The sequence below is a fragment of the Sorex fumeus genome, unplaced genomic scaffold (assembly GCF_029834395.1).
Source record: "Sorex fumeus unplaced genomic scaffold, SorFum_2.1 ptg000128l, whole genome shotgun sequence".
Classification (NCBI taxonomy): domain Eukaryota; kingdom Metazoa; phylum Chordata; class Mammalia; order Eulipotyphla; family Soricidae; genus Sorex; species Sorex fumeus.
In genome coordinates this window covers 36,842,466-36,867,286 of record NW_026606185.1, presented here as the reverse complement: position 1 = coordinate 36,867,286, position 24,821 = coordinate 36,842,466, and the positions used below count along the sequence as shown (strand labels likewise).

At 35.9% G+C, this 24,821-nt stretch overlaps 1 protein-coding gene across 8 annotated transcripts in view; it reads left to right on the top strand.

The window, feature by feature from the left end:
• Window positions 1-24,821, top strand: part of NOL4 (nucleolar protein 4) — a 313,852-nt gene that overhangs the window by 269,966 nt on the left and 19,065 nt on the right. For all 8 annotated transcript variants that reach the window (XM_056138036.1, XM_056138035.1, XM_056138034.1 and 5 more), the window contains one exon: window positions 14,914-15,094. In XM_056138036.1, the coding sequence (XP_055994011.1) occupies window positions 14,914-15,094 (181 nt within the window). The remainder of the gene's footprint in view (window positions 1-14,913; window positions 15,095-24,821) is intronic.

The window sequence follows — 24,821 nt, the reverse complement described above, 5'->3', positions numbered from 1 at the left end:
AGCGGGCGCCAGTAACGTCTCCATTTGTCCCTGTCGAGTGCTAGTGTAGCCCAATGGCTTCTGTTCACTCTGGGATCATGAAGAGCCTCAAACCGATCGTTTATGATCTTCACGAAGAAGTCTAACCATCTGGTAGGTGGGCAGCCACGCGATCTTTTGACATCCCGTGGAATCCAGTCAGTAACAGCTCTAGTCCAGCGGTCATCTTTAAATCTCATTACGTGACCAGCCCATCTGATTTTTGACACCTTGGCAAATGAGACAGTGTCCCTGATTCTTGATCGTCGACACATGTCAGAACTCCGGATTCTTTCTCTCATTTGAGTGAAACGTGATATTCCAAGCATAGCTCTTTCTATTCTTCTTTGGGAGACCTGAATAGTGTTCTCATCCTGTTTGCATAGGGCCCAGGTCTCTGAGGCATATGTTAATGCAGGAAGAACAGTGGAATCAAAGAGATGTGCCTGGAGCCGGAGGTTCTTCGTCCTCTTAGCTATTTCTTCGACGTTCTTGAAGGCGTTACAAGCTGCTCTCTTCCTCCTGCGCAGCTCGGGTGCCAGGTCATTTGTCACGTTGACCTCTTGACCTAGGTACACATAGCTGTTGCATTCGAAGATGGTCATTCCGTTGAGAGCGAATGGGGCATCAGGAACGAGGCTGTTTCTCATAAACATTGTCTTCATAAGATTCAACTGTAGTCCTACCTTTCCATACTCATGGTCAAAGTCGGCCAGCATTTGTGCCGCTTGGCTGATGTTTGGTGTTATTAAAACAATGTCATCAGCAAAGCGGAGGTGGTGTAATTGCCGACCACCTATCTTCACTCCCATTCCTTCCCATTCCAGTCGTCGCATGATGTTCTCGAGGGTGGCACTGAAGAGTTTCGGTGAAATGGTATCACCCTGCAGGGTGATACATATTTCCTATCCATAGATATCCCTACTAGTCAGTGCTTCTTACTGATGAAGAAAATCATTTTAATGAATGTATATGTATACATCATAATTGGCCTTATTTAACTTATTCTTTTCCTCTGAATGTGGAATATGAAAGCACTATAGATAACTTCAGTTATTTTTTAATTGTGGAGGCTAGCAGTCAAGACATGTTCTAAAATGTACATAATTTTTCAAGAGCTAAACACTTGAGCATCTTGAATTTCTCTATTGAACAAACCGAGAAATAAATACCAAAACTTGCTGACTGCACATTCTTTCCCATTCTGAGCATTATGCTCAGGAGTAGTAGAGGTCAATATCATTGTGATATGGCATTGTGTCTTTTTAAAACTGAGAAAAGAAGCAAGTATAGCCTAAACTTTTAGTACCAAACAACTCAAAAACCTTCTGGTTTATGAAGCAAATATAAGAGAACAGAGATTGAACTATTGCTTTCACCATAAAGTTTCATCCAAGGCAACCTTGTAATTAGGTTTTCAGTTGCAATTTACTATATCTCTGAGTGTGACAAACAACTTGACTTCAACAAATCAGATAACCATTATTGTAGCATCATGAAAAATATTAAGTAAATAAAATAAAAATAATGAAACCTTTTATCAATCAACATACAGATATCGACTCCAGATAGAAAACAGAAAGGGTGGCATAAAGGTAGCAAATTACAGAAGTAAATACTGCTATACAGTGCTTGCATTTGAACAGTTTTTAAATGGTACATGCACTATTAAATTTTCTATTGTCCTAGTCCTATATCCTGACCTCTTCAGCATTTATATATTTGCCTGGCTCTCAGAGGGAGCTGAGTTTATTGTCCTATAGTATATTAAGACTTATGACTTATCTAGTAGCACTGTAGCACTGTCCTTCCATTGTTCATTAATTTGCTCAAGCGGGAACCAGTAACACCTCCATTGTGAGACTTGTTGCTGCTTTAGGCATATCGAGTGTACCATGAGGAGCTTGCCAGGCTCTGCCGTGTGGGCAGGATACTCTCAGTAGCTTGAGAGGGACGGAGGACTCAAACCCAGGTAGGCCACGTGCAAGGCAAACACCCTACCCACTGTGCTATCGCTCCAGCCCAATTTACCTAGTATTAAGTGAATATTTTATTATGCAAATAGGCTTGTCAGGATTTCTGCTTTTAAAAATGGAGGATTTCAGATTTTATTGCTGGCTCAGAGGGTGACAATGTGTGCCTAACCAGGTGCTGCACAGGCGTACTCCTGGCTCTGTGTGGAGGGATCACTTCTGACGGTGCTCAGGGGAGCAGATGGAATGCCTGAGATCGAGCCTGGATGGGAGTCCACATGCAATAGCACAGAAAGTAGGCGAGTGCCCTACTTTCTGTGCTATTGCTTTATATAAGCAGTATAAGAACTAAAGTTTTATGAATTCTTGAATGACACGCATTCTTTATAGCTTGTGAAAATAAAGTTATAAACTTAATGAATGAAAATATATGGCAACTGTGATACTTGTCTTCTTCCTCTATATGCCAACTTTTAATGTGTCAGAACACGACATAACTAAAAGTTTGGCTCATATAGTAAGCTCATACTTTGCATGCATTCAGTTCCTGGGTGATCTAGAGCACTACATCTTGCCCCAGCATTTCCAGGTATGAATTTGCAGACCCCACACCCCCCAACTCAAATTCCCTGTAGCACAGTGCCTTCCTGTACAACATCCTCTGACCTCTCCTTGAACTGAGGTTCTGAAGCACAGAAAGTTGAAAAGTAACCAAAGCAGTTCTATTAAGGAAAGGACTTTAACAAAAGAAAGTGATGACTTGCTTATGTGAGCACAGGTCAGTCTTAAAGCCTGTGTTTTTAATTCATTACTAGATTATTTTATATAATTTTATGTTGTTTTACATGTTCCATTTAAAACTTAATTTCGCATTAACCTAGAAACAGCATCAGTTAGTGATTCAGGCATCACCACTTTGATGGGTTTTTAATTACACTATTTTGACTGTTTCATAACTAATACACTTAGAATATCAAAGTGAATGGGTAATTTTGATACTAATTTTCAATTATAAGAGCTGCAAGTGTTTATTCCAATATGTAGGAATTACAATATGAGTTTCGCATTTTCTTCAAGATATACAAATCAGGTGGAATTATGTTTGCTATATGATTAACCATAATGTTTTCCAAGAGCAGGTATAAAGAAATCCATTATGTAGAATTACATTAGGTAGGGATTGCTCATTCTGCTCTTTCAACTATGTTGGCACACCTGTTTCTAATTTTGAAACCACCTATGATTTCCTCTCAATATCAGTGTTGAAATAGGGTTAGTCAAGTTTCTCTGTGGTTAAGAAAAAAATCAAAAAGATAAATATTGTGTGCCATTTTCACATTTTTGTAAAACTCTAATTGTTTTTTTCAAATATCTGCTTATCTGTAAGGCTTAATTTTCTTCTGCCAAAAGTGAAAATCTCCCAATGACAAACTTAGAATATGTGGAGGTAATAAACTCAGGGATAAATACATAAGAGAGGACTCTGAAGTTCTTGACTTGAGTTTGTTGCCTTCTACTTATTTTGCCATTTGTGAAATTTATCCAACTAACTGATCAATAAATTAAACCTTTGGGGCTGGAGCTATAGCAGCGGGTAGGGCGTTTGCCTTGCATGCGGCCGACCCGGGTTCGATTCCCAGCATCCCATATGGTTCCCTGAGCACCGCCAGGAGTAATTCCTGAGTGCATGAGCCAGGAGTAACCCCTGTGCATTGCCAGGTATGACCCAAAAAGAAAAATAAATAAATAAACCTTAGTTTTGTGGGTTTTTTCAAAGATAATAGTATTATAAATGTAAAGAAATGTTTTAAAGTTTATCTTTGAACTGGGATATATTTTATATGATTTGAACTAAAATATATCAAGACAACTTACTTCAATACCTATAAATTTATTATAGCTTTAACTAATAATACATACGTAGTTTTATATATAGACAAAATAACAATAAATGTCACTCTAAGTTTCACGTTATAATTGTTTGCTACCAGAAATGAATCAAACACTTTTATAAACCCCATTTTTGTGTCACATATTTTATTGCAATGTGGAGAAAATGAGGTTCTTCTTTGCACTGCCTAACCCCATATGGCAGGCTGTCATTATTGGGTGTTAGCCTTGATATTTTGACACCTCCCTATTAATAGGATTATTTAGCAGCTAATGGTTAACTGCTTTCAAAGAAACCTTATCAGTCTTCATTCTTCTTTAACGCTGAGTGTACATGTTTATCATTTTCATTCCAAACCTAATATTAGTTCTGAATTTACTTAAAGTTGTAAAATTTTTTAGCTAAGGATTTGAACCTATCTTACTTGGATCATTGCTTTCAGAGAAATTTCTAATTTTAGAATAAAATTGTGAAGTTATTTTTAATACTTTTTTCTCCAACTTCTAGTAGACTATTGTTCAAGGACTTTTAATTGATAATTGTCTAAAGACTAAAGAAGTAATTTTTATACATTAGGAGTCTTGGTTCTCTTATAGGAGATCTTTTACTATTTACTTTTCTTGCTTTTTAAATGATGATAATTATATTCCAGAGACAAGATAAAAAACTTTCAAATATATTGTTCTTTCCCTTTTGTTTGATGGAATATGGGATATAGATTATGTGTTTAGGGGGAAATCTATCAATATTTAATTTAGGTTAAAGAGGATGTGAAAATGGAAAATACAAATTTTGGTATTGGCAATAAGATTAAAACTTACCTGACCGACTATATCAAGAGATACAGCACATACAATAATTTGAAGAGATTTTCTATGTATAGTGTACAAAGAAGAGAGTTTAGGTGATTTTGAATATTACATTGGTAAGATTATTTTTTGACTTAGAGCATAACCAGGAAATAAAGTGTTTGGGAGAAAGTAACAGAAAAATGTGGGTAGTAGCATTGTTTTCAAACTCTGAATAGAATTGCCAGGAACTGTGGGACTTTGTTTCAAAAGAAAATGGAAATCTCAAAATATTTAAAGACAGACATGAACTATTTGAAAAGATAACTTGAGTAGAGCTGGATGATATGTGAAGTTTACACCAGTCACATTATCACAAATTACACATTAGTATCTATTTCTCAGTTGGCTATCAAAGAAGGTCATTTCCCAAGGTGAAACTAAGAGGACATAAAGCATTGTTTGACTGAGGAACCCAATACAAAAGAAAAAACAACTTCGGGCCAGAGAGATAATATAGGAAGTAAGACACTTCATATATATGCAGCCGACTCAAATTCAAGTGTCAGGTACCATAAAGAGACCTCAGTAGTGTACTGCCATGAGTGATGCCTGAGCATAGAGGTAGGGGTAAACACAGCACAAAGCATGCCTTTCCCAATTCCCATAAAGAAAGCAAAAAAAAAAAAACAGTATTGTATGATTCACTAACAAGAAACCCTGGTGATAGTGTTTGCTTTGCTTGTTTGTTTTGTGACACTAGAATCAAACCCAAGGCATTATAAATGCAAAGTGTGATATTTACCACCAAGGAAAACCCACTGTCAGTATTACATTTTCTGTTTAAATTTTTTTCAATTCATTTCTGGATGGAAAAAAATAATTTAAAATATCAAACTCAAGATAACTGAACACAGAAAATTCTCTTCTGTATCAAACATTTTTGATTGATTTAATTTAATATGTTTTTCAACAAGTTTTTTTCTTTTCTAAAAATAGTTTATTTCATTACAGTTTAGGTGCCATACTTTACAGTCATGATTGTGGTGTACCCAGTTACTGCCCCTTCACCACCACCAGAGTGCCAAAAACACTCCACCATTGTCCATATGGTCCATATGTAACTTATAATCATCCCTTTACAACCTTAAATACGCACAAACACACCACATGCACACTACTTTTTAGTCTCTAGTATTCCAGGACCAAAGGTTTGTCATTACTTTATTGTATAGTTTGTAAGGAACCATGTTCCTTATTGTCAGTTTCCTTGTTTTATATTTTTATAGAACATACACCACAGATGGGTAATATTATCCAGTGTTTATTCTCTGACTTATTTGCTTAACTTGATGCTTCCAGGTCCATCAAAGTTGCATCACAGTGCAAAATTGCATTTTTTTCTTTCAGCTGCATATTATCCAATCACATATATACAACAATTTCTTTATCTATTTATCTGTCATTGAATATTTGGGTTGTTTACAAATCATGACTATCCTAACTATTGTTCTTTGTCCTTCAGTGAATATAGGTGTGCGAATATTTGATGTGTGCTGATGTAAGATGTTGTTTTGATTTGCATTTCTGTGATGATTAACAATTGTTTAAAGAAACTATGGTGCATCTACACAATGGAACACTATGCAGCTGTTAGGGAAAAAAAGAAGTCATGAAATTTGCTTATCAATGGGTTGACACAGAGAGTCTCCTGCTAAGTGAAATTAGAAAGAGAGAGAGACACACATAAAATGACTGCACTCATTTGTGGAATGTAAAACAACATAGTATGAGACCAACACCCAAGGACAGTAGAAACAAAAGCCAGGATTGCTCCTTAGTTGGTAACCTGTCTCGAACAGGGAGAGAAGGCAGTTGTAATAGAGAAGGGACCACTAGGTCAATGATGTTTGGAGGGATTGCTCAGGATTGGAGATTTTTGCTGAAAGTAGAAAAAGGACCAAAAATGATGGCCGCTTAGTATCTGTACTGCAAACCATAATACCCAAAAGTAGAAAGTAAGAAGGAAAGTACCCGCCATAGAGGCAGGAGGTGGGGTGGTGTGGGGTTTGTGGGAGGGTGGGAGGTATACTGGGGACAATGGTGGTGGAAAATACACACTGGTGGTAGGATGTGTGTTTAATCATCGTATGGCTGAAACTCAACCATGAAAGCTTTGTAATGATCTCACAGTGATAAAAAATAAACAAATAAATAGATAAATAAATAAAATAATTAAAATTAAAAATATTAGTTTGCTTTAGATTTTGCAACAAACTACAAAATGAGTTTGTACCCTTAAGACCGCACATACAAAAATCTCTCAGTGAACTGAAGAAATCATACAAGGATAACGTTATGGTACTTAACCTTGCATGTGGTTGACTCTAGATCTAGCCTTGGCATGCATGTGCTTGACTCTAGATCTAGCCTTGGCATGCATGTGGTTGACTCTAGATCTAGCCTCGGCACTGCATATGGTTCCACAAGCACTGCCAGGAGTAACTCATTAGCTCAGAGCCAGAATGAGTCACTGAGCACCGTTAGGTATGACCCAACCCTCCACCCAATCTCTTAGAAACAATAAATCAGTACAGCAGAGTGCAGTGGTACAAAATCAGTAGACATTAAAATCGGTTGTATTTCTATATGCAAATAATGAGCTGTAAGACACAAAAATTTAAAAATTAACTCAGTTTTAAATAGTATCCCCAAATATAAGGGCTCTAGGAGTCAACTTCACAAAAATGTGAAAGACTTATATGTTACAAACTATTGAAAGAAACATCAAAAAGGATGGAGAGTTAGAATTGTGGTAGAGGGCTTATCTTCAAGGTGGCCAAACCCCTGGGGGTAGGGAGTGATTCCTGGGTGTGGAGGGTTTAATGTATCAAATTTCAATTCTCATTGTTACGAACAGGCACTTGCAAAGTACCTACAGTTTGGAGGGAGTTTATTTATTTTTTTTGTAATTGGGGGAGAGGAGGTTTATAGTATTTTTTAAGCAGGAAAGCATTTTAAATATAAGCTCTGCTTCGGCTTGTTTATGAATTTCCATAGAAACCCAGGTATGTAATTCTAGAACACATCAGATGGAAGAAAAAAACATTTAGAAGGTAGAGAGATGCCTTTCAGTAGTTCATAGGTGAAATAAATGGCATTCCTTCTGCTCATCTGTACTAATGAAACAAAAGAAGAAATTTAGAAGGACAACTTAAATTAAAGGTTTCTGTCATATAGACTACAAAGGATATGTAAAGATAAGAGAACTCTGGTAATTATCATATAGAAAGTTCAGGCAAATTGACATCTTAATTACCCATGTAATTTGTTTTTTTGCAGTAATAAGTATCTTTACAGTCACACATGTGCTTTTAACCAAAAAATTTATCTCATCAAGTGCCCTGATCATCTCAAATGATGATCTAAAATTTTAAATTGTTATTGGTAATAATACTTTGAAAATACCATGTGCTGTAACATGGTACTGTAAAAGGGAAATAAAGGAAAGGTATCTGGGTTGTTACCTTTAGCAGTATACTTTATTATAGTTTTCTGATAATCTTTAAAGCAAAAATTTTTTAAAAAATATATTCAACATTTTTAATATATAATAAAGGATATAACAACTAAGAAAAAGAGGAATTCTTGGGATATATAATAAAGGTGATTTGACATTTACCTATAGTAAATTTTTGAAGCCTGTTGTCAATAAATCAAGTGACACCAAATTTCATTTCAAAAAATTCATGTCTGTCTGAAGTATTTAAGTGAAGGATTCCTCAAGCAACTACAAAAAATGAAAAACTCAGTTTGTGTTTCCCAAGTCTAGATTAGTTTCAATAAACCCAAGTTTTTCTTGTTCAGTTTCAATAGAGTGAAAAGTAGAACCAACCATTCTTCCTAAACAGTATGGCATGGGAAGGTTAAGAACAGGCAATGTCTACTTTTTCAACTGTTTTTCATCTTGCTTTTAATCAGTAACTTCTCATTTTTCAGAACTTTGAAGTACATATTTATATCTATCAAGGATATATTATTAATAAGTCCAGAGCCTTATTTATGAATAATGTCCTTCTTTTAATTGATTTTAAACTTTTATTCGAAGAATTCTCATTTCAAACATTTCAGCATTATCTAGTACTCCGCTGATGGTCTTTCAATCATGGGTACTATCTTTATAAAATGTTTATGAGAAGTTTTGAAATATGTCTTATGAAAAATGGAATTTTTCTTTTGTTTGGGATGAATAAAATGTATTTTCTAGATAGGAAGTCCTATATTATTATTCTCCTTTGCAATAATCTTCATAGTAACCCTGTGGACAAGTTATTGACTTTGAGGACTTTGGAAACTTATGGTTATTAAATGTTGTTTGAAAGATTAAATGTGAATCCCAGAGATATTTATTTTTGTTTAATCAATGCTTTTTCAAAACCAGTAATAGAAATTGAGAAAAGACCTGATTTTTTATACTGGAGTTTTGCTGAAAAGCAATAGATCAAATTTTATTGGAATATTCTTATACTTCTGAATACACAGTGGACTGTCAAAAACATTAAAGAATGCAAAACTGTGTGTGAAGAAAAATGACTGCCTACAAGGCATGATTTGATTATTCATGGAATTAATTATCTTCTCAGTGAACTTACTGTGATTTGAAATAGTAGTTATTAAGGAAAGATTGAATTGAAGTTATATCACAGCCATGTGGTGGACTGGGCTGAAAAGGTTGAGGGGGGTCTAGAGAACTGTGGTGAAACAGTATTGAACTTCCATTGTGGGCAAAGTGGTAGAATATGGCACTCCTAAAGCATGTAAACACTTATAGTCTTAGACACCAATATCATCTCAACAAGAAAAAATGTAAAATGATGCAAGACTAAGACATTGTTTTAAAAAATATTGTGCTTTTTAGAAGCCTTTAGAGGCCAGAGTTATAGTTCAGGGATACGGCACTTGTCTAGCATGCAACTGATCTGGTTTGATCCCCAGCAATGCATATGATTCTGAGCACCAACAGAAGTGATCCCTGAGCACACAACCAGGAGTAAGCAGTGACTATCAGCAGGCATGGCCCAACCCACCCCCACAAATTATTATTCTATAAATTCTTTCAAAAAAAGGATATAAGCAGTGAAAAGATAATACAGTGGGAAGGATTCTTGCCTTGCATGCAACTGAACCTGTTTGAGTCCCATTATTATATATGGGTCCTGATCTCAGTCAGGAGTCATCCCTGAGCACAAAGACAGGAGTAAGTCTTGACGACAGTTGGGTATGGCCCAAAAACAACAACAAAAAAGATAGGGAAGAATTTGTTGTAAAGACAATCTACTTTTCCTTCTCTCTTTCTTCTCATTATTTAAAAATTCTTCTGTGAACATTTTATTGTCATTTTTCCAAACAAAGAAAATATGCACTTGCATATTTTAGCCCAACCACTAATTTTCAAAAGCTATAAAATCAAATTTGCCATATTTTCCAAGATCTTTTCAGTCAAAAAACTGGAAAATTCCATTAGTGGTGAAATAGGTTTGAGATCAGTCACTTCACATGACAGTTTCCTTGAAGTATAAATGTTCTGCTTTCTTTCACAGTTTTAATGGGCTACAGGTATTTACCAAAATAATATACCATGGCCCAGTCATTTTCATAATGGTTTAGACAGGGTTATTTTATGAATGTAGAGTAGAACAACGTAAAGCTATAAATCTGGGTAGAAGGAAATAAAACAATACAAAAACATCTCTATATACCTCACTCCATAATTTCAGAAAGTCTTTAAGACATTTTTTCAAGAGGCTTTCTAATTCTGTGGATATTTTGAAAACTGATTTATAGGAAAATTTTATTTATGAAAACATTACTTTCATAACAAATTAAACATTTTACAGACTTTACTCATTTAATAGGCATAAAATAAATATGCATAACATCTTTACTTTGGTATGAATAATTTATATGAAGTTAATCCTTTTTATTTGCAGCGGTTCTTCCAATACACTCATAAATATTAAATATGAAGATACTCTGTCCCTTATATAAAATAGTGTAGTATTGCTTATAGCCTACATATGTTTTGAATAATTTAGTTATCACTAAGATACTAATAGCACCTAATACAAAATAAATATTGCATAAGTGGTTGTTACACTATTGAGAATAATAAAGGGAAAAGTCTATATATATTCAATACAGACAAATCATTCTTAGCCTAATTAGTGTAAATTTTTTATTGACAATTGGATGACTTTACAGGAAGGAGAGAAAAATATGTGGAATAGTAGTATATGTAAAATAAAAATGTATATGTACTATAATCCTTTTTGTACATATGTAAATATGATTATCTTTGTCCCCATAGAAGGAGGGAGGTTGGCCCCTCAGAAGTGAATCAGTTTCATTCACATTACATTCAGCTTTTGGAAGATGAGATGTCCTATATGTATTTACTAAGTCCCTTTCTTCCATTTTTTCCCTCAAATAAAGTATGTCCTTGCTGAGCTAAAGTCTGGTTGATTTATCATGCTGATAAAATGGTGTTGAAATCTCTATTATTGTATTGCTGTCAATGTCTTTCTTCAAGTCTATGAGCAGTTGTTTTAAGTATTTTGCTAGTCCCTCATTAGGTGCATATACACATGTACAGATCTTTGATCATTAAGAAACGACCTTCACTGTCTCTTGTTAACCTTCTTCAGTCTGAAGTCTATGTGGTCTAATCCTAGTGTGACTAGCCTAGCTTTTTATTTATTTATTTATTTATTTAATTTCAAATATCCATTCCTCCACCAGTGCCCATTTCCCACCACCATGGATCCCAGTATCCCTCCCACCCCCGATCCACCCCATCCCATCCTGCCTCTGTGGTAGGGCATTTCTCTCTGTTCTCTCTCTACTTTGGGGTGTTGTGATTTGAAAAAGAGTTAAGCCTGATTTTCAGTGAGAAATGTTGGATGATTTACTTTCCATTGATCACTTTTTATATAAGGAATAAATGTCCTGGTACCCACAATGCCAGAGCTATGCTTGTAGGAGCTCATGGTCACTGGAGTTCCATCTGGAGAAGGTGGAACGGCAGCACCTACCCCATCTGGGACCTCTCGGTGATATTGGCTCTGTTTGGGACCTGGAGCATTCTCTGGGAGCTGTGGGGCCCTCCAGCCAGTTTTCTTCTTTGTTGCTGTGTGCTGTAAGATGGCGCTGGGGGGCTCAGCCTAGCTTTTTTAAGGCAATTGTTTGCTTGTAGAATTGTTTTCCAACCTTTGACTTTGAGTCTGTATTTGCTCTTAACTGTCAGATGTGTTTCTTGCAGGCAGCAGAATGTTGGGTTCAATTTTTGTCACTCTTTGTCTTTTAATTGGTGCGTTCAGCCCATTGACACAGAGAGATTATTGTTACAGGGTTTTGTCTCATGTTTCTACAGGAGTTTGGCATGTAAAGGGTCTTGTTTTATCTTAAAGTAGCTCATTTATTTTTTCCTGCAACTGTGGTTTTGAGTCTTTGAAGTTCCTGAGTTGTTTGTCTGAGAAGCTGTGTACTGTTCTTTCAAGTATAAATGAGACTATAGCTGGGTGAAGTGTTCTTGGTGAAGCATTCATTTCATCGAGGGTTTTTTTGTTTTTTTACTATATACCCCCACCCCTCTGCCCCCAGGTCTTCAAGCCTGGAGAGTTTCGTCAGGTAACTGTGGTAAATCTTAAGGATATTCCTTTATAAGCAGTTACCTTCTTTGGTCTTCCTGCTTTCAGAATTCTCTATCTCTGGTTTTTGTCATTCTGATTAGGATGTGACTTGGAGTATTTTTATTTGGATTTCTTTCAGCTTGCACCCTTCAGACCTCCTGAATCTGGGTGCATGCACTCTTCAGCTCAGGGAATGTCTCAGCAATGGTGGCTTTGACACTCGCTGCTTCATCAAGGTTTTCTTCCTGTCCCTCGGAGACCCCAATGATTCTTATGTTATTCCTCTGAGCTTCATCTTGATTTTCTCTTGATATCTGTTGTTTTATTTTTTCTGGGGATTCTCTACAACTCATCTTTGAGCTCACTGATTCTGTCCTCAGCGTCTGTTACCCTGCTGCTGAGACTTCCAGTAAGGTTTTTGTATTTTTTTTAATTTCACCTACCAAGTTTTCAGGTGTCTCATTTCTGCTTGTATTTTTGTTTTTATTTTCCTCATTTCTGCTCTCATATCCTTTTGTATTTTATTAGCAGTGTTATCCATTGTGGCTTTTTTTCCCCCTTGAGCTCCTTATGCATTCTTAACAGTTCCATTTTAAATTCCTTATCTGAGAGGTTATATAGTTCATTATTATTGCTTGGTTCATGTGGGCTAGTGACTTCACTCACTATGCCTGGTAAGTTCTCTGTGTTGTTTACCATTGTGACCTTTGTGGTTTGAAGTTATTTTCTGTGCGTTGTTGTATAAGAACCAGGCAGTTGGGCTCTCTTTGTGTGTTACCATGAGTTACGGAGAAGTGAAAAAAATGAGAGTCCTGGGTTTACTGGTACCTCTAATATAGGATATATATGAAGTAACTTCTTTGTCAGTTTTGGTGTTAGAGATTTTAAAGGAACACCATAATGGGTAATTCTGGGGGCAAAACATGGAGGGTCCAGTCTTCCCTTTGTGTGGGAGTGGATGATTTGAGGTTACGTGATGGTTAAGAGTCAGACAAGGTCCGTACACCTGAGTTTGAGAAATTATTCCAGCCAATTTTATTATACTTTAGAAAAGACCTATGGATTTTGTATGTGAAATATTCATATTGGTTTGGCCATTTTCCACTAATCTAAGAGTGTAACATGATGCTTAAAAGGCCAGAAAAATAGTACAGCAAGTAGGGTTCACCGGGATTTGGTCCCCAGCACTCTACCTGGTCCCCCATGCACTGCCAGGCATGATTGCTGACTACACGTTCAGGAGTAAGCCCTAAACACCACCAGGTTTGGCCCCAAACCAAAAGTAATTTGTAATAACATGCACTGTAAAATGGAGAACTGAAAATTATTTTTGATTATAACAGAATATTCCAAATAATTCACTAATAATCGGTCTATAATTCCTTACAAAAAAAGAATGAAGAGCACAGAAGGCAAGAACATCATATATGTCATATATATATATATTATACTTGATATATATTCACAGATAAAAGAAATTGTAATATATCAGTTTTACTGTTATATATACATACATATGTATATAAACATAATATTGTAAATTTAAATTTCAGTGTCCTCACAACTAGACATTGTTAGAAGCTTTAATACACATTTTGTGGACAGTGTAGCTTGAAAAGGAAAAACAAAGTAAAAACACCTCTTTGTCAGGATATGGTGGTGTGTATAATGTGACTTCTGTGGAGTTGGCCCTTAATAAAAATTGGTCACATTCATGAATCAGGGGGAAGATTGCTGGAAAGGAGGGGCGAGGAAAGGAAGACTGCAGAAAAAAAAAACATTTCAAGAAAGATAAATTATGTAATTTTTTTTTCTGATTTCAGTTTCACTTTGTAGAATTTCTAAGTCTAAAGAGGTTTTAAATTTTTAAGTAGGCTTTGTTTTCTCAATTATTTCCATGCAAACAGAACAATATTGTCAGCCATGTGCTCTTAGTGAAATAACAGACTCCCCCAGAACCCCACTCTTCAGCCTGATTGAGACTACACCCAACAAACTACTCTCCCTGGACTCCCCACCCCCACCAACTCCTACATCCTCTGCCTCCTGGCAACCACCTTTCTGCTGTTTCTATGTGTTTGACTACACTAGCTTTTTTGTATAAGTGGCATCATGCTGTATTTATCTTTTCTTGAGATTAGTTTATTCCACTTAACATTATGTTCTCAAGGCTCATCCATCTTGTAGAATCTGACAGGTTTTCCTTAAAATTAAAAGTATTTCACTGTATTTACAGGTCATATTTTTGTCATCTGCCAATGAACTTTTAGGAAATGGGCATATAATTTTGGGTTATATGCCATGTAATTTTGGATTTGGCTGGTGATTTTCCATTGCTCCTTCTGCAATATCTTACAGTCACTTCACTCTCCATTTTTTGTTTTTTTTGCAAACCAAGCTATAGAACACATTCCTGTGCGAACATTGAGTAATTTTTTTTTTTTTTTTTTTTTTTTTTTAGTATTCAGTGCAGACAGGTAGCTAATAAAATTGCCTTGTTCTGGCAAAATGGCATAGTGATTTCTAGATTAATGGGATTCTGTTTCTCATTGCAGGACGAGTCTTCTCCCACTGACAAGCAGTGCAAAATAGAGGCCGCCCAGGGCAGCTACTCAACCTCATCTGTTTCAGGATCTCCGGAGGTGTTATACATAAATGGAAATGGAACATACAGCTACCACAGCTATCGAGGGCTAGGAGGGGGACTACTGAATCTGAATGATTCTTCCAGTAGTGGTAAGTATTTACTATAAATTGTGAATTTTGTTGTGCATAGTATATAAAAGAGGATAGCTATGCTTTACATTTTATGTGAAGAAAATGCATACATTATTATAAGCAAAAATCAGTGCTATTCAGTCAAAACTAAGAATATTTAATAGATACTATTTTGTCAAAATATATTTATTTTTCTTTTATTTTATTTTCCTCCCCCCTCCTCTCTCCCTCTCTCTCTCTCTCTCTCTCTCTCTCCCTCCCTCTCTCTCTCTTTCTCTCTGAGTCAACCTGGCTGTGCTCAGGGTTTACTCCTGGCTCTGTGCATAGGGATCACTGCTGGCATTCTCTTAAGGTAGTTGTATTATTGTACAACTAAATGACTGTTACTTTATATTAGGAAAATCGCATCTGGAGAAATAGTAAATATTTTAGCAAATAGTGATACATTCTGTCCCTAAGGTTTTACAGTACTCAATTTGTCAAGGAGAATGATACAGTTTCTAATGTTTGATGTTTTGAATTTGGAAATTTTGAGGTACTGGAAACTTTACTGGCTTCCAGAAACACAGAGTCATTAATTCACATAAATTCAAACAACATAGAAAAAACCATGCCTCTTGAGTTAAGAACCAGTGAATAACAATGGGATGCTTCAGCAACAGTTAGTGTGGGCTACTGAAGCCAGTTGAGATCAGACTTAACAGACTATAAGGAATTTATTGAGTTTATATGCCGTACTAGTTTGTATTTCACACTAGAATGAGTTTTAGAGGCTGTGAGCCATATATTTAAATGTGCAGTATCTAGCTGTATTTGTGTAGGTGAAAATACTTGGGAATTTCTTTTACTTGTAGGAAATTTTAAACCCAAAAGAAAGTGAATTTCAACACACTTACATGTGTTTTTACATGGCACATAAAAACTTATGAAATAACTTTTTAAATGATAAACTGGAAATAGTATAAGCAACCAATACTACACAGGCTTGGTAGGTGAGTATGCTAAGAAGAACGTAATTCCCCAAAATGTATCTTAAAACTGCAAACTAGAACTGTAAGCACACAATTTAAAAAATAGCTATATAAACATTACTTAAATATAGGTAAGTGTTTTCAGATTAGCAAAAGTCTAAATTCCTTTGACAATATTCTTTTGACAGGTTGGTGGGGAAATAATTTCTCATGTGCTTTGCTCATTGCAGTACAGTGAGTTGGAGTGAAATTTGACAATAAATTGCAAAATAAAATAAGCATTTACTATTTGTATTGCCAAGTTGTTATGATCCTATTTTAAAAATATGTTAACAAAATATAAGACATTCACACAAAACTATTCTTTATAGTATTATCTATAAATGAAAACAAAACAACTGCAGATAAAATGTCCACCAAGAGCTGGAGAGAATTCCATGGGCTGAACACATGCTTTGTATGCAGGAGGCCCAGTTCAATCCCTGTCATGGCATGGTGCCCTGAACATCACCAGGAGGGACTATCCAGCAAAACAATAGCGACCAGCATTCTGTCTTTGCCCTGCCCCCAACAAAGTGCCAATCAATTGTTTGCTGTTTAAATTTAGTTCTTCAAATAGTAGCATACAGCTTGATGGGGGCAAAAAATAGTATCAGTGGGACAATAATTCAGTGGGTAGGGATCATATCCAGACATGCAAATCATGTACTACTGCCTTCTCAGCCATGTCCCTGGCCCCTCCTGTTGAGTACATAAAACATCATTGTCATAAACAAGTTCAGAAATTGTAGTTTTGAAATTGTCTTAGAAGGATATTTCTGTAAAAAAAGATAATACCTTGAAAATGTCTAAGAAGAATCTGATCCTAGAAGAAAGATGATATCTTAATAGCATTTGGATTTAATGTAATTAGTAATCTATTTTCACTGACGTAATCTGAAATTTGAATAATAAATACTGTAAATTGGGTGACTTAAACAACCAACTTGATGTCCAGTGCTGGAGAATAAGAAATCCAAGATGGCAATATCAGTTGACTTAATGTCAGAGTTTACATGGCAGAAGGAAGAATTTTTTTTTTTTATTGAATCACATGAGATACACAGTCACTAAGTTGTTCATGGTTGAGTTTCAGTCATGCAATATTTCAACACTCATCTCTTCAACATTGCACAATTATCTACAACCTATACCCCTTGTTTCCTCCACCCCACCATAGCCTGCCTCTATGACTGACATTTTTCCTCACTCTCTCTCCACCCTCTTCCTCTCTCTCTCTCCTCTCTCTCCTTCCCTCCCTCCATTCATCTATCCCGCCCTCTCTCTCCCTCCATCTCCCTCCCTCCCTCCCTCCCTCCCTCTCCTTTTTGACACTGCAGTATTGGTTCTGAAAGGGCATCATATATATCAATTTACCTCCTCTGAGCACTCAGTTTGTGTCCAGAGTGATTATTACCAACTAAGATTGTCATAGTGGTCCCATGTGTGTCCTATCTACACTTCCCTCTGCTTTGTTTTGTGACTTAGTGTCCTTTGCATAAGGATTAATCCTATCCATTTGGGTCCCTTCCTCCATGATAAAGATCCCACAGCTCCAAATAGCATCCCATCAAAGATGTTTGAGTACATGATTTGAGGATGACAGAAATAAGCATTTAAGCTTTAGCAGGTAGAGAAACAAAAATGTGTGAGGTGCAACTGGCTCACCTCAAACTCTTACAGATCAAAATAAGAGAACATATTCTCCTTCCTTATTTAAAAATGAAGACCCTTTTTGACTGTGATTAAATACTCCTTCTGTGAAACCTTACCACTTTTATACCCTTGGGAGATTAATCAATTTATTAATGTATTAGGGCTGGAGTGATAGCACAGCGGTAGGGCGTTTGCCTTGCACGCAGCCAACATGGCCGACCCGAGTTCGATTCCTCTGCCCCTCTCGGAGAGCCCGGCAAGCTACCGAGAGTATTCGATATGCCAGACACAGTAACAACAAAGTCTCCAATGGAGACGTTACTGGGCCCACTCGGGCAAATCGATGATCAACGGGAGGGCCTTTACCTTTACCTTTACCTTTACCTTATTAATGTATTAAACATGTACCTTTATTCTAGTGATAATGTCATTAAATGGACATGGGTTTTTAAACTTTTCTCTGAATAGGCATTTTTTTTTTATTTTAGTGAGTCACGGTGAGGTACAGTTACAGATTTAAATATTTTTATGCTTGTATTTCAGTCATAAGTATAGGCATTTCTTGAAAACAGAATCCCATCTTGTTTACTTTTATACTCCCTGAAAAAGAGAAGGCATATGGTAAAAATATTAATTTATAGTTAAAATATTAGCTCTAACTTTAATTATAATATAATTTAAATTTATATTTAATTACTTAATTAGAAATATTTAAATTATGTAACATACAAATCATAATTTTAATATATCATTTTAAATTATATAATTTATAATTTTTTAAAATGGAATATTTGATGCCAAATTTAAAAAGTCACAAAGATAAATTATATTGGATTGCAAATGTGTGATGCTTTGTCTTAGAAAGTGTAAATCAGAGGCAAGAAGAAACGATTTAAATACCTTGGGGAATTAACGGTGTATGTGGAAGACTCTGACTCATCAAATGGTATATGTATATCAGTAATAAATTCTTCTAAAAACTTCCTAATTTTGAATGCAGTAACAATAGAAAAAGCTTGCTTACTTTGAGACTTCATAGCAAGGAAAGCATGTCCTCAAAATCATTCATCAGCGAACCTCCGTTTTATAAAACTGGCAAGTATCTGCACCCAACAATCCAAATTTTCAAGTTGGAAGGTCATCAAAATGACAGCGGTTGCCATTTGTGTAAAGAATTTATTCAAATGATCCAACTGAAATAAGAAGCAAGCAAGCATACAATCCTCCCATTATTACCACATTCAATTACATAGGACTTTGGGATGCTTTCTTTCTATCAGGAAGCTCACATTGAGCTGTCTAAAGAGGGCAATTGTGCTTCACTGCAGTTATCCATTGGCTCGCTTGAGTCTAAATTATATGCATAATGCATAAGTTAACTACTGGTGTTTCCTCTCCGCAAACTCCACTAGACAGATTTCTTAATTTGTTTTTCAACTCATATAAAGTAGGCTGATACACGGATCAAAATATAAAAAGTACAAATTGTAGTAATAATGACAATAATAGCTAACATTTGTATGACATTTTTAGTTTGCTTAAATCTTTATATTCATCATCTTCTTTGATCCTCACTTATATTTGGGGATTTTGGCTATAAAGATGCTTTGGATCAGGGTCTATAATTATGAGCTTAAGGAAGCTTGGCTTTAAGATTCACCACCACAATCAAACTGGTTCTCAATGGTATGCCTAGCTTTTCTATATAATTGTGATATTCTCTAGCATTGATATTTTGAAACATTATTGGAAATATTTAAGAAAGCGTTTTTATTCATCTGCTGTTTTCTCTTTATCAGCTATTTGGTCATTGGTTCATTGTTAACCAGCTTCTCTCATTTTGCTGAAACTGCTCTGGTTAAATTTTTTAATGACTCCAATTAATTCCAAATTAAAGACTGCTTTTATCTTTAAATTAACTTAAATTACTCTATTTTATTTTTTGTTTTTTGGGCTGTGTTCAGGGATTACTCCTCATTCTAAGTGCAGGGATCACACCCAACAGGGATCAGGGGACTGTGTGGGGTGCTTAGGGTCAGCAACAGAGCCCAGTTTACTACTGGCAAGGCCAGCATCCTATCTCTATACTATCTCCCTGGCCTGTTTGTTATCTTTTATAAATTTTCTTGTGTAACTTGAAATATTGATAATTCAAGCCTTGAAACAATGACCCTCTTGACTTCCATGATAGTACACTCTGGTGTAATTTTGTGCTTCTTGGGTAATTGACTTGTTGCTTCTCTGTGATTCTTTTTCCTCTCTACTAATGCCCTTCCGTTTTCCTAGCATTCTGTCCTTGTCTTTTTTATTTGTTTTATTTTAACTTAGGTACTGTGATATATAATACTGTAATGGTAATGCTTCAGGCATACAATGTTATTATATCACAGGTACCCCCAGACTATTAGCCTCCCTGTCACTATCTCTGGGTCGCTTCCCCATCCCTACATGGCCGAATTTTAGCAAACTCGGTTCTGTGGATTAATTCAGGGCCTGTAATCAATCACTGACCATTTTTGAACTTCCCTTCTATGTTTCTTTATAGTCAACATATGAGAGAGTTCGTTCATTTTATATTTGTCCTCCCTTTAACTCATTTTATTCAGGAGCTGCCGGATGGAAAGGCATAAGGCAGGAATGAGTTTACATCCCTTGGTTTCTCTCCCCTCATTGCATTCTGTCCATCCACTTCCTGCCTGCCCCAGGCCTGGGCAACTCCCACCAAGGTTTCTATTCTTCTTCCTGAGAAAACTCTTCCAGAACTGTCTACTGGTTTCTGCTACACACTTCTGTGAGATTACTTATGGAATCCTGTTTTGCTTCTGACCCAGGAAAATTCACAGGATACCCTTCTCTGCTTCCTCCTACTTTCTACCTTATTCCTCTGTTCTCTTCAAAGGACAACCTACTAGTTCTATGGTTTCAATTATGCAAGGTGCCAAAAGTTGCATTATCTCACAGATGCTTTGTCCTGAGTTTCAGATTTTATACTACTACCTCTTAGTGTGGGGCTGGAGCAATAGCACAGAGGGTAGGGCATTTGCCTTGCATGCGGCCAAGCCGGGTTTGATTCCTCAAGCTACCAAGAGTATCCTGCCTGCATAACAAAGCCTGGCAAGCTACCCATGACATATTCGATATGCCGAAAAGAGTAACAACAAGTCTCACAATTTGTTGTGAGACGTTACTGGTGCTCACTTGAGCAAATCGATGAACAACGGGAAGACAGTACTACAGTGCTACAGTGCTACCGATTAGTTTGCTTAATCTAGATATGCTAAGAGACTTTATATTTTAAACAATTATTTTACCCCATATATATTTCTTCAGTTATGTCACGTAGAAATGTTCTTTCTTATATCTGATAGTTACTGGTCATTTTCTCTATGATAGGTTTTCTGTTCACTTCAGTTCCAAAGAATTACATTTTCTTCCTATATATTTCTGTGATACCCTAGGCAAATGTCTTATTTAATCTTCTGTTACATACGCTTTTCTATAACAAAATGTGTAGTTTGAGGGAGAAAAGTAAGATGGTGATATTTTTAACTATCATATTATTACTGTCAACCAGTGACTTATTTAGGTACACAAAAGTATTAAAATGAACAAATGAATGTATCAGTGAAATCAGTCTCTCCAATAAAATAGTGAGCATCTTTGAAGAACATAACTAAATGCAACTCAAAGTGGGACAATCAATTCAAATTGACAGTGTAATCTGAAAATGTGCTCCTTTGTGAGGTAGGGCCTCTTACAAAGTGCTCAGGAAACCTGGGAATTCCTATTGGGGAATTTTGAAGCAAACAGGCCAGCATTTCAATGAAAGACCCTAAGGATATGGTGCTGCTTGGGCTGTTTGTTTCTGAGGATTACCTAGTCCACTTTGATGGAGCTCCAGAGCCTCTAGGGCTACTTCTGCAATGCCCAGAGTATAAATGGTGTCAGGGATCTAATTAGAGTTGGCTAAACACCAGATATGTGCATTAATTCCTATACTATCTCTGCTACTATTTTGACTTTTTTTTTTTAAATATTGTCATATTTTGGGAGCCCCACCAGATGGATGATCAGAGATTAGTCCTGGTGGTGCTCAGGGAACCTTATGGGGTGCTGTGGAGAGAACCCAGGTAGGTCATCAGCATGCAAAGGCAAGCACCCTACCTGCTGAACTACTGCATTAGTGATCTGATGCTATTTTTTCTTTCTGCACTTAAAATCACAATATTGGAAGAAAATTACTTTAGAGAAAATATTTTGCAATATATAAATAATTTATGTTTTCCATTTAAGTCTGATTTAGGAAATAATTGTGTCCTATAGGTAATCAAAAAACTTGGAGAGTGGACTGTTTAAATTTACCTTATGCCTCTTAATCACCTATTCCATCTCTCATCATTCTCTGCTGATGTTCAAGGAGGGGCCAGCTCTGTACTTTTATTGTGTGGAAAACATTTAAGAACTGTTATGTAAACGGTGTAATGTTTCTATATAGTTTGAGAGTTATTATAGAAGTTAAGCTAAATACAGATTCTTATATATACATATGCTCTTTACACCACTGTGTAAAGATACAAAATGATAACACATTCTGTGATAAAAGGTGATCGCTTATTCTAACTGTTCTAACTGAGGTCACCATAATCAGAAGTGTGTAACTATGTATCAGTGCAATTTCAATAAATTCAAGTGACTTATTAAAGCACATTCTCTATAATAGAGTGGAACTTCATTTATGTCTCAATAGTTTTCTACCCTATTTTCTTAACTATCTGTAGTTACTCTTAGTAAGTCCAGTATTTCTTTGATGAGCTAACTTAATTAGGGTATCTTTCCTTTTTTAACTTTATTCTTTTGTTTTACTCTTTGAACTATATTCACTTTTTTCCCAAATTCAAATGCATCTACCTCTGTGCTAGTATGAAAGTCACTAACTACATGTGGTCATTGAAATTAATCACAGCTAAAGAAATTTTTTAAAAAGTATTCTGTCATACTGGGAAACAGTTTAAGTTTCAAAATTGGTATTCAGTTGCCAAATTATTAAGTGGCTTCTATTACTGAACAGCACAAAAGATTTTTTAAAATTTTTATTTAGAAAGATGGAGATTTACAAAGTTATTGATAGTTGAGTTTTAAGCATATAAGTTCAATACTACCACCAGTGTCTAATTCTCTATACCAGAGTTCCCATATTTTCTCAACACCTAACACATCCCTGCCTGCCAATTTGACAGATACAAAGTTCCAGAACTTGCAGATTAGATCTCAAGTCTTCAATCTATGTTTTAGATATATAGCTATACCACTCTCCCATATCTTCGGTATAACTGAAGCCCTGATGCCTGTTCACTGTTAACCCATTATTTCCTGTCATTCTCCCCACACCCCAATTTCTTTCCTTTTCTTTCCTTTTCTTCTCTAAACAATGGGGTCAAGAGTGATCTAGTTATCTGCCATTTACTACAATTTCCTCTTCTAGTATTCTATATACTTCAGATAACTGATATATTCCTGTGTTTATCTTTCTTCTGGCTGGCTTTACTCAACAAATCTTCCAGTTCCAACCAGGTCACATCAAATTGTGTATTTCATCATTCCTTGATGCTGCATAGTATTCCATTTTGTATATATACCACATCTTGATAATTCATTTGTCATTGGACACCTAGGTTGACTTCCACATTTAACTATTGTACTGAATCCCAAAAAAGATTTCTAACACAGACAAATTTCTTTGAAATAATAGCAATTCAAAACTTTATTTTTTTACCTTACTTCAATATATTGGCTGTTAGATGGTTTTGTTTAGCTTGGTTTTTTGGTTTGTGGGCCATACCCAGTGGTGCTTATGATCAGGGGATCATATTCCAGGATGGAATCCAAGTCAACCACATTGCAAGCAAACACTCTATCCTACCCGCTGTACCAAATCTTCAGTCCTAAATGATCTTGTTAACTTCAGAAAACATTTCTTGCACTTATTCCATAGTGTTTTTTTTATGTCTAGTTATGTGTGCATCATTTGTATCTCAAACAAATTACTGGTAAAAAGTCATAGAAGTATAAATTATGGTTCTTATATAATTTTTAATTCAAAATTCTAATCAGCTATTTTAAGGTTCTAAGAAGAGTGGATAGATTATAACATACTTATTAAAAGCCTCTTTGAGGTCAAAAAGATAGTACTGGAGGCAAAAAACTTATCTGACATGCAGCCAAACTAGATTTAATCTCCCCATACCCCAGATGGTCTCAGGAGACCAACAGGAGTGATTCTTGAGCACAGAGCCAGAAATAAATGCTAAGGGGAGAGAGAAAGAGGAGCATAAAGAGAAGGAAATGACAGAAAATTCCTTGTGATATGTTGTATTACTTTAAAACTAGAGACAAGTGAATATTTTAATATCTTCTATTTTGACAGAATTTGGAACTCTGGCATGTTTTTATCAAAGCAATACTAACTCATCACTTGAAATGAGAAGCACAGCGGGTAGGGCATTTGTCTTGCATGTGGCCCACCCAGGTTCGATTCCTCCCTCCCTCTCAGAGAGCCTTGCAAGCTCCCTAGAGTATCCCGCCCACATGGCAAAGCCTGGCAAGATCTCTGTGGCATACCAATATGCCAAACACAGTAACAAAAGTTTCACAATGGAGACATTACTGGTGCCTGCTTGAGAAAATCAATGAACAATGGGAGGACAGTGCTACAGTGCATGATAATGACCGAGTAGAACTCCATAAGATAGTGTTTTATACTATAATTGTGCATTAATATAGTTTCTGAGAGGTTAATGGATAGAAATGTTAAAAGTTTATTAGAAAATGAACAGAAATGTGAATTTTTACAATATAAAATAAAACATCTTTCAGTTCATCTAAACACATAAATCATTGACCAGGTTTCTGTAGGTTAGTTAGGGACCCTCAGAGAAAAGATTGATTCTAAACAGAAAGGTGTGACCCTGTGTACTCCCTGAACAAACTAAAACCTAGATTAGGTTTCATTGATCAAGATCCTTAAGGCTTTTCAGGCAGCTTCTTAAAATCCTGTTTTACAAGACAATAAAAGGCAACTT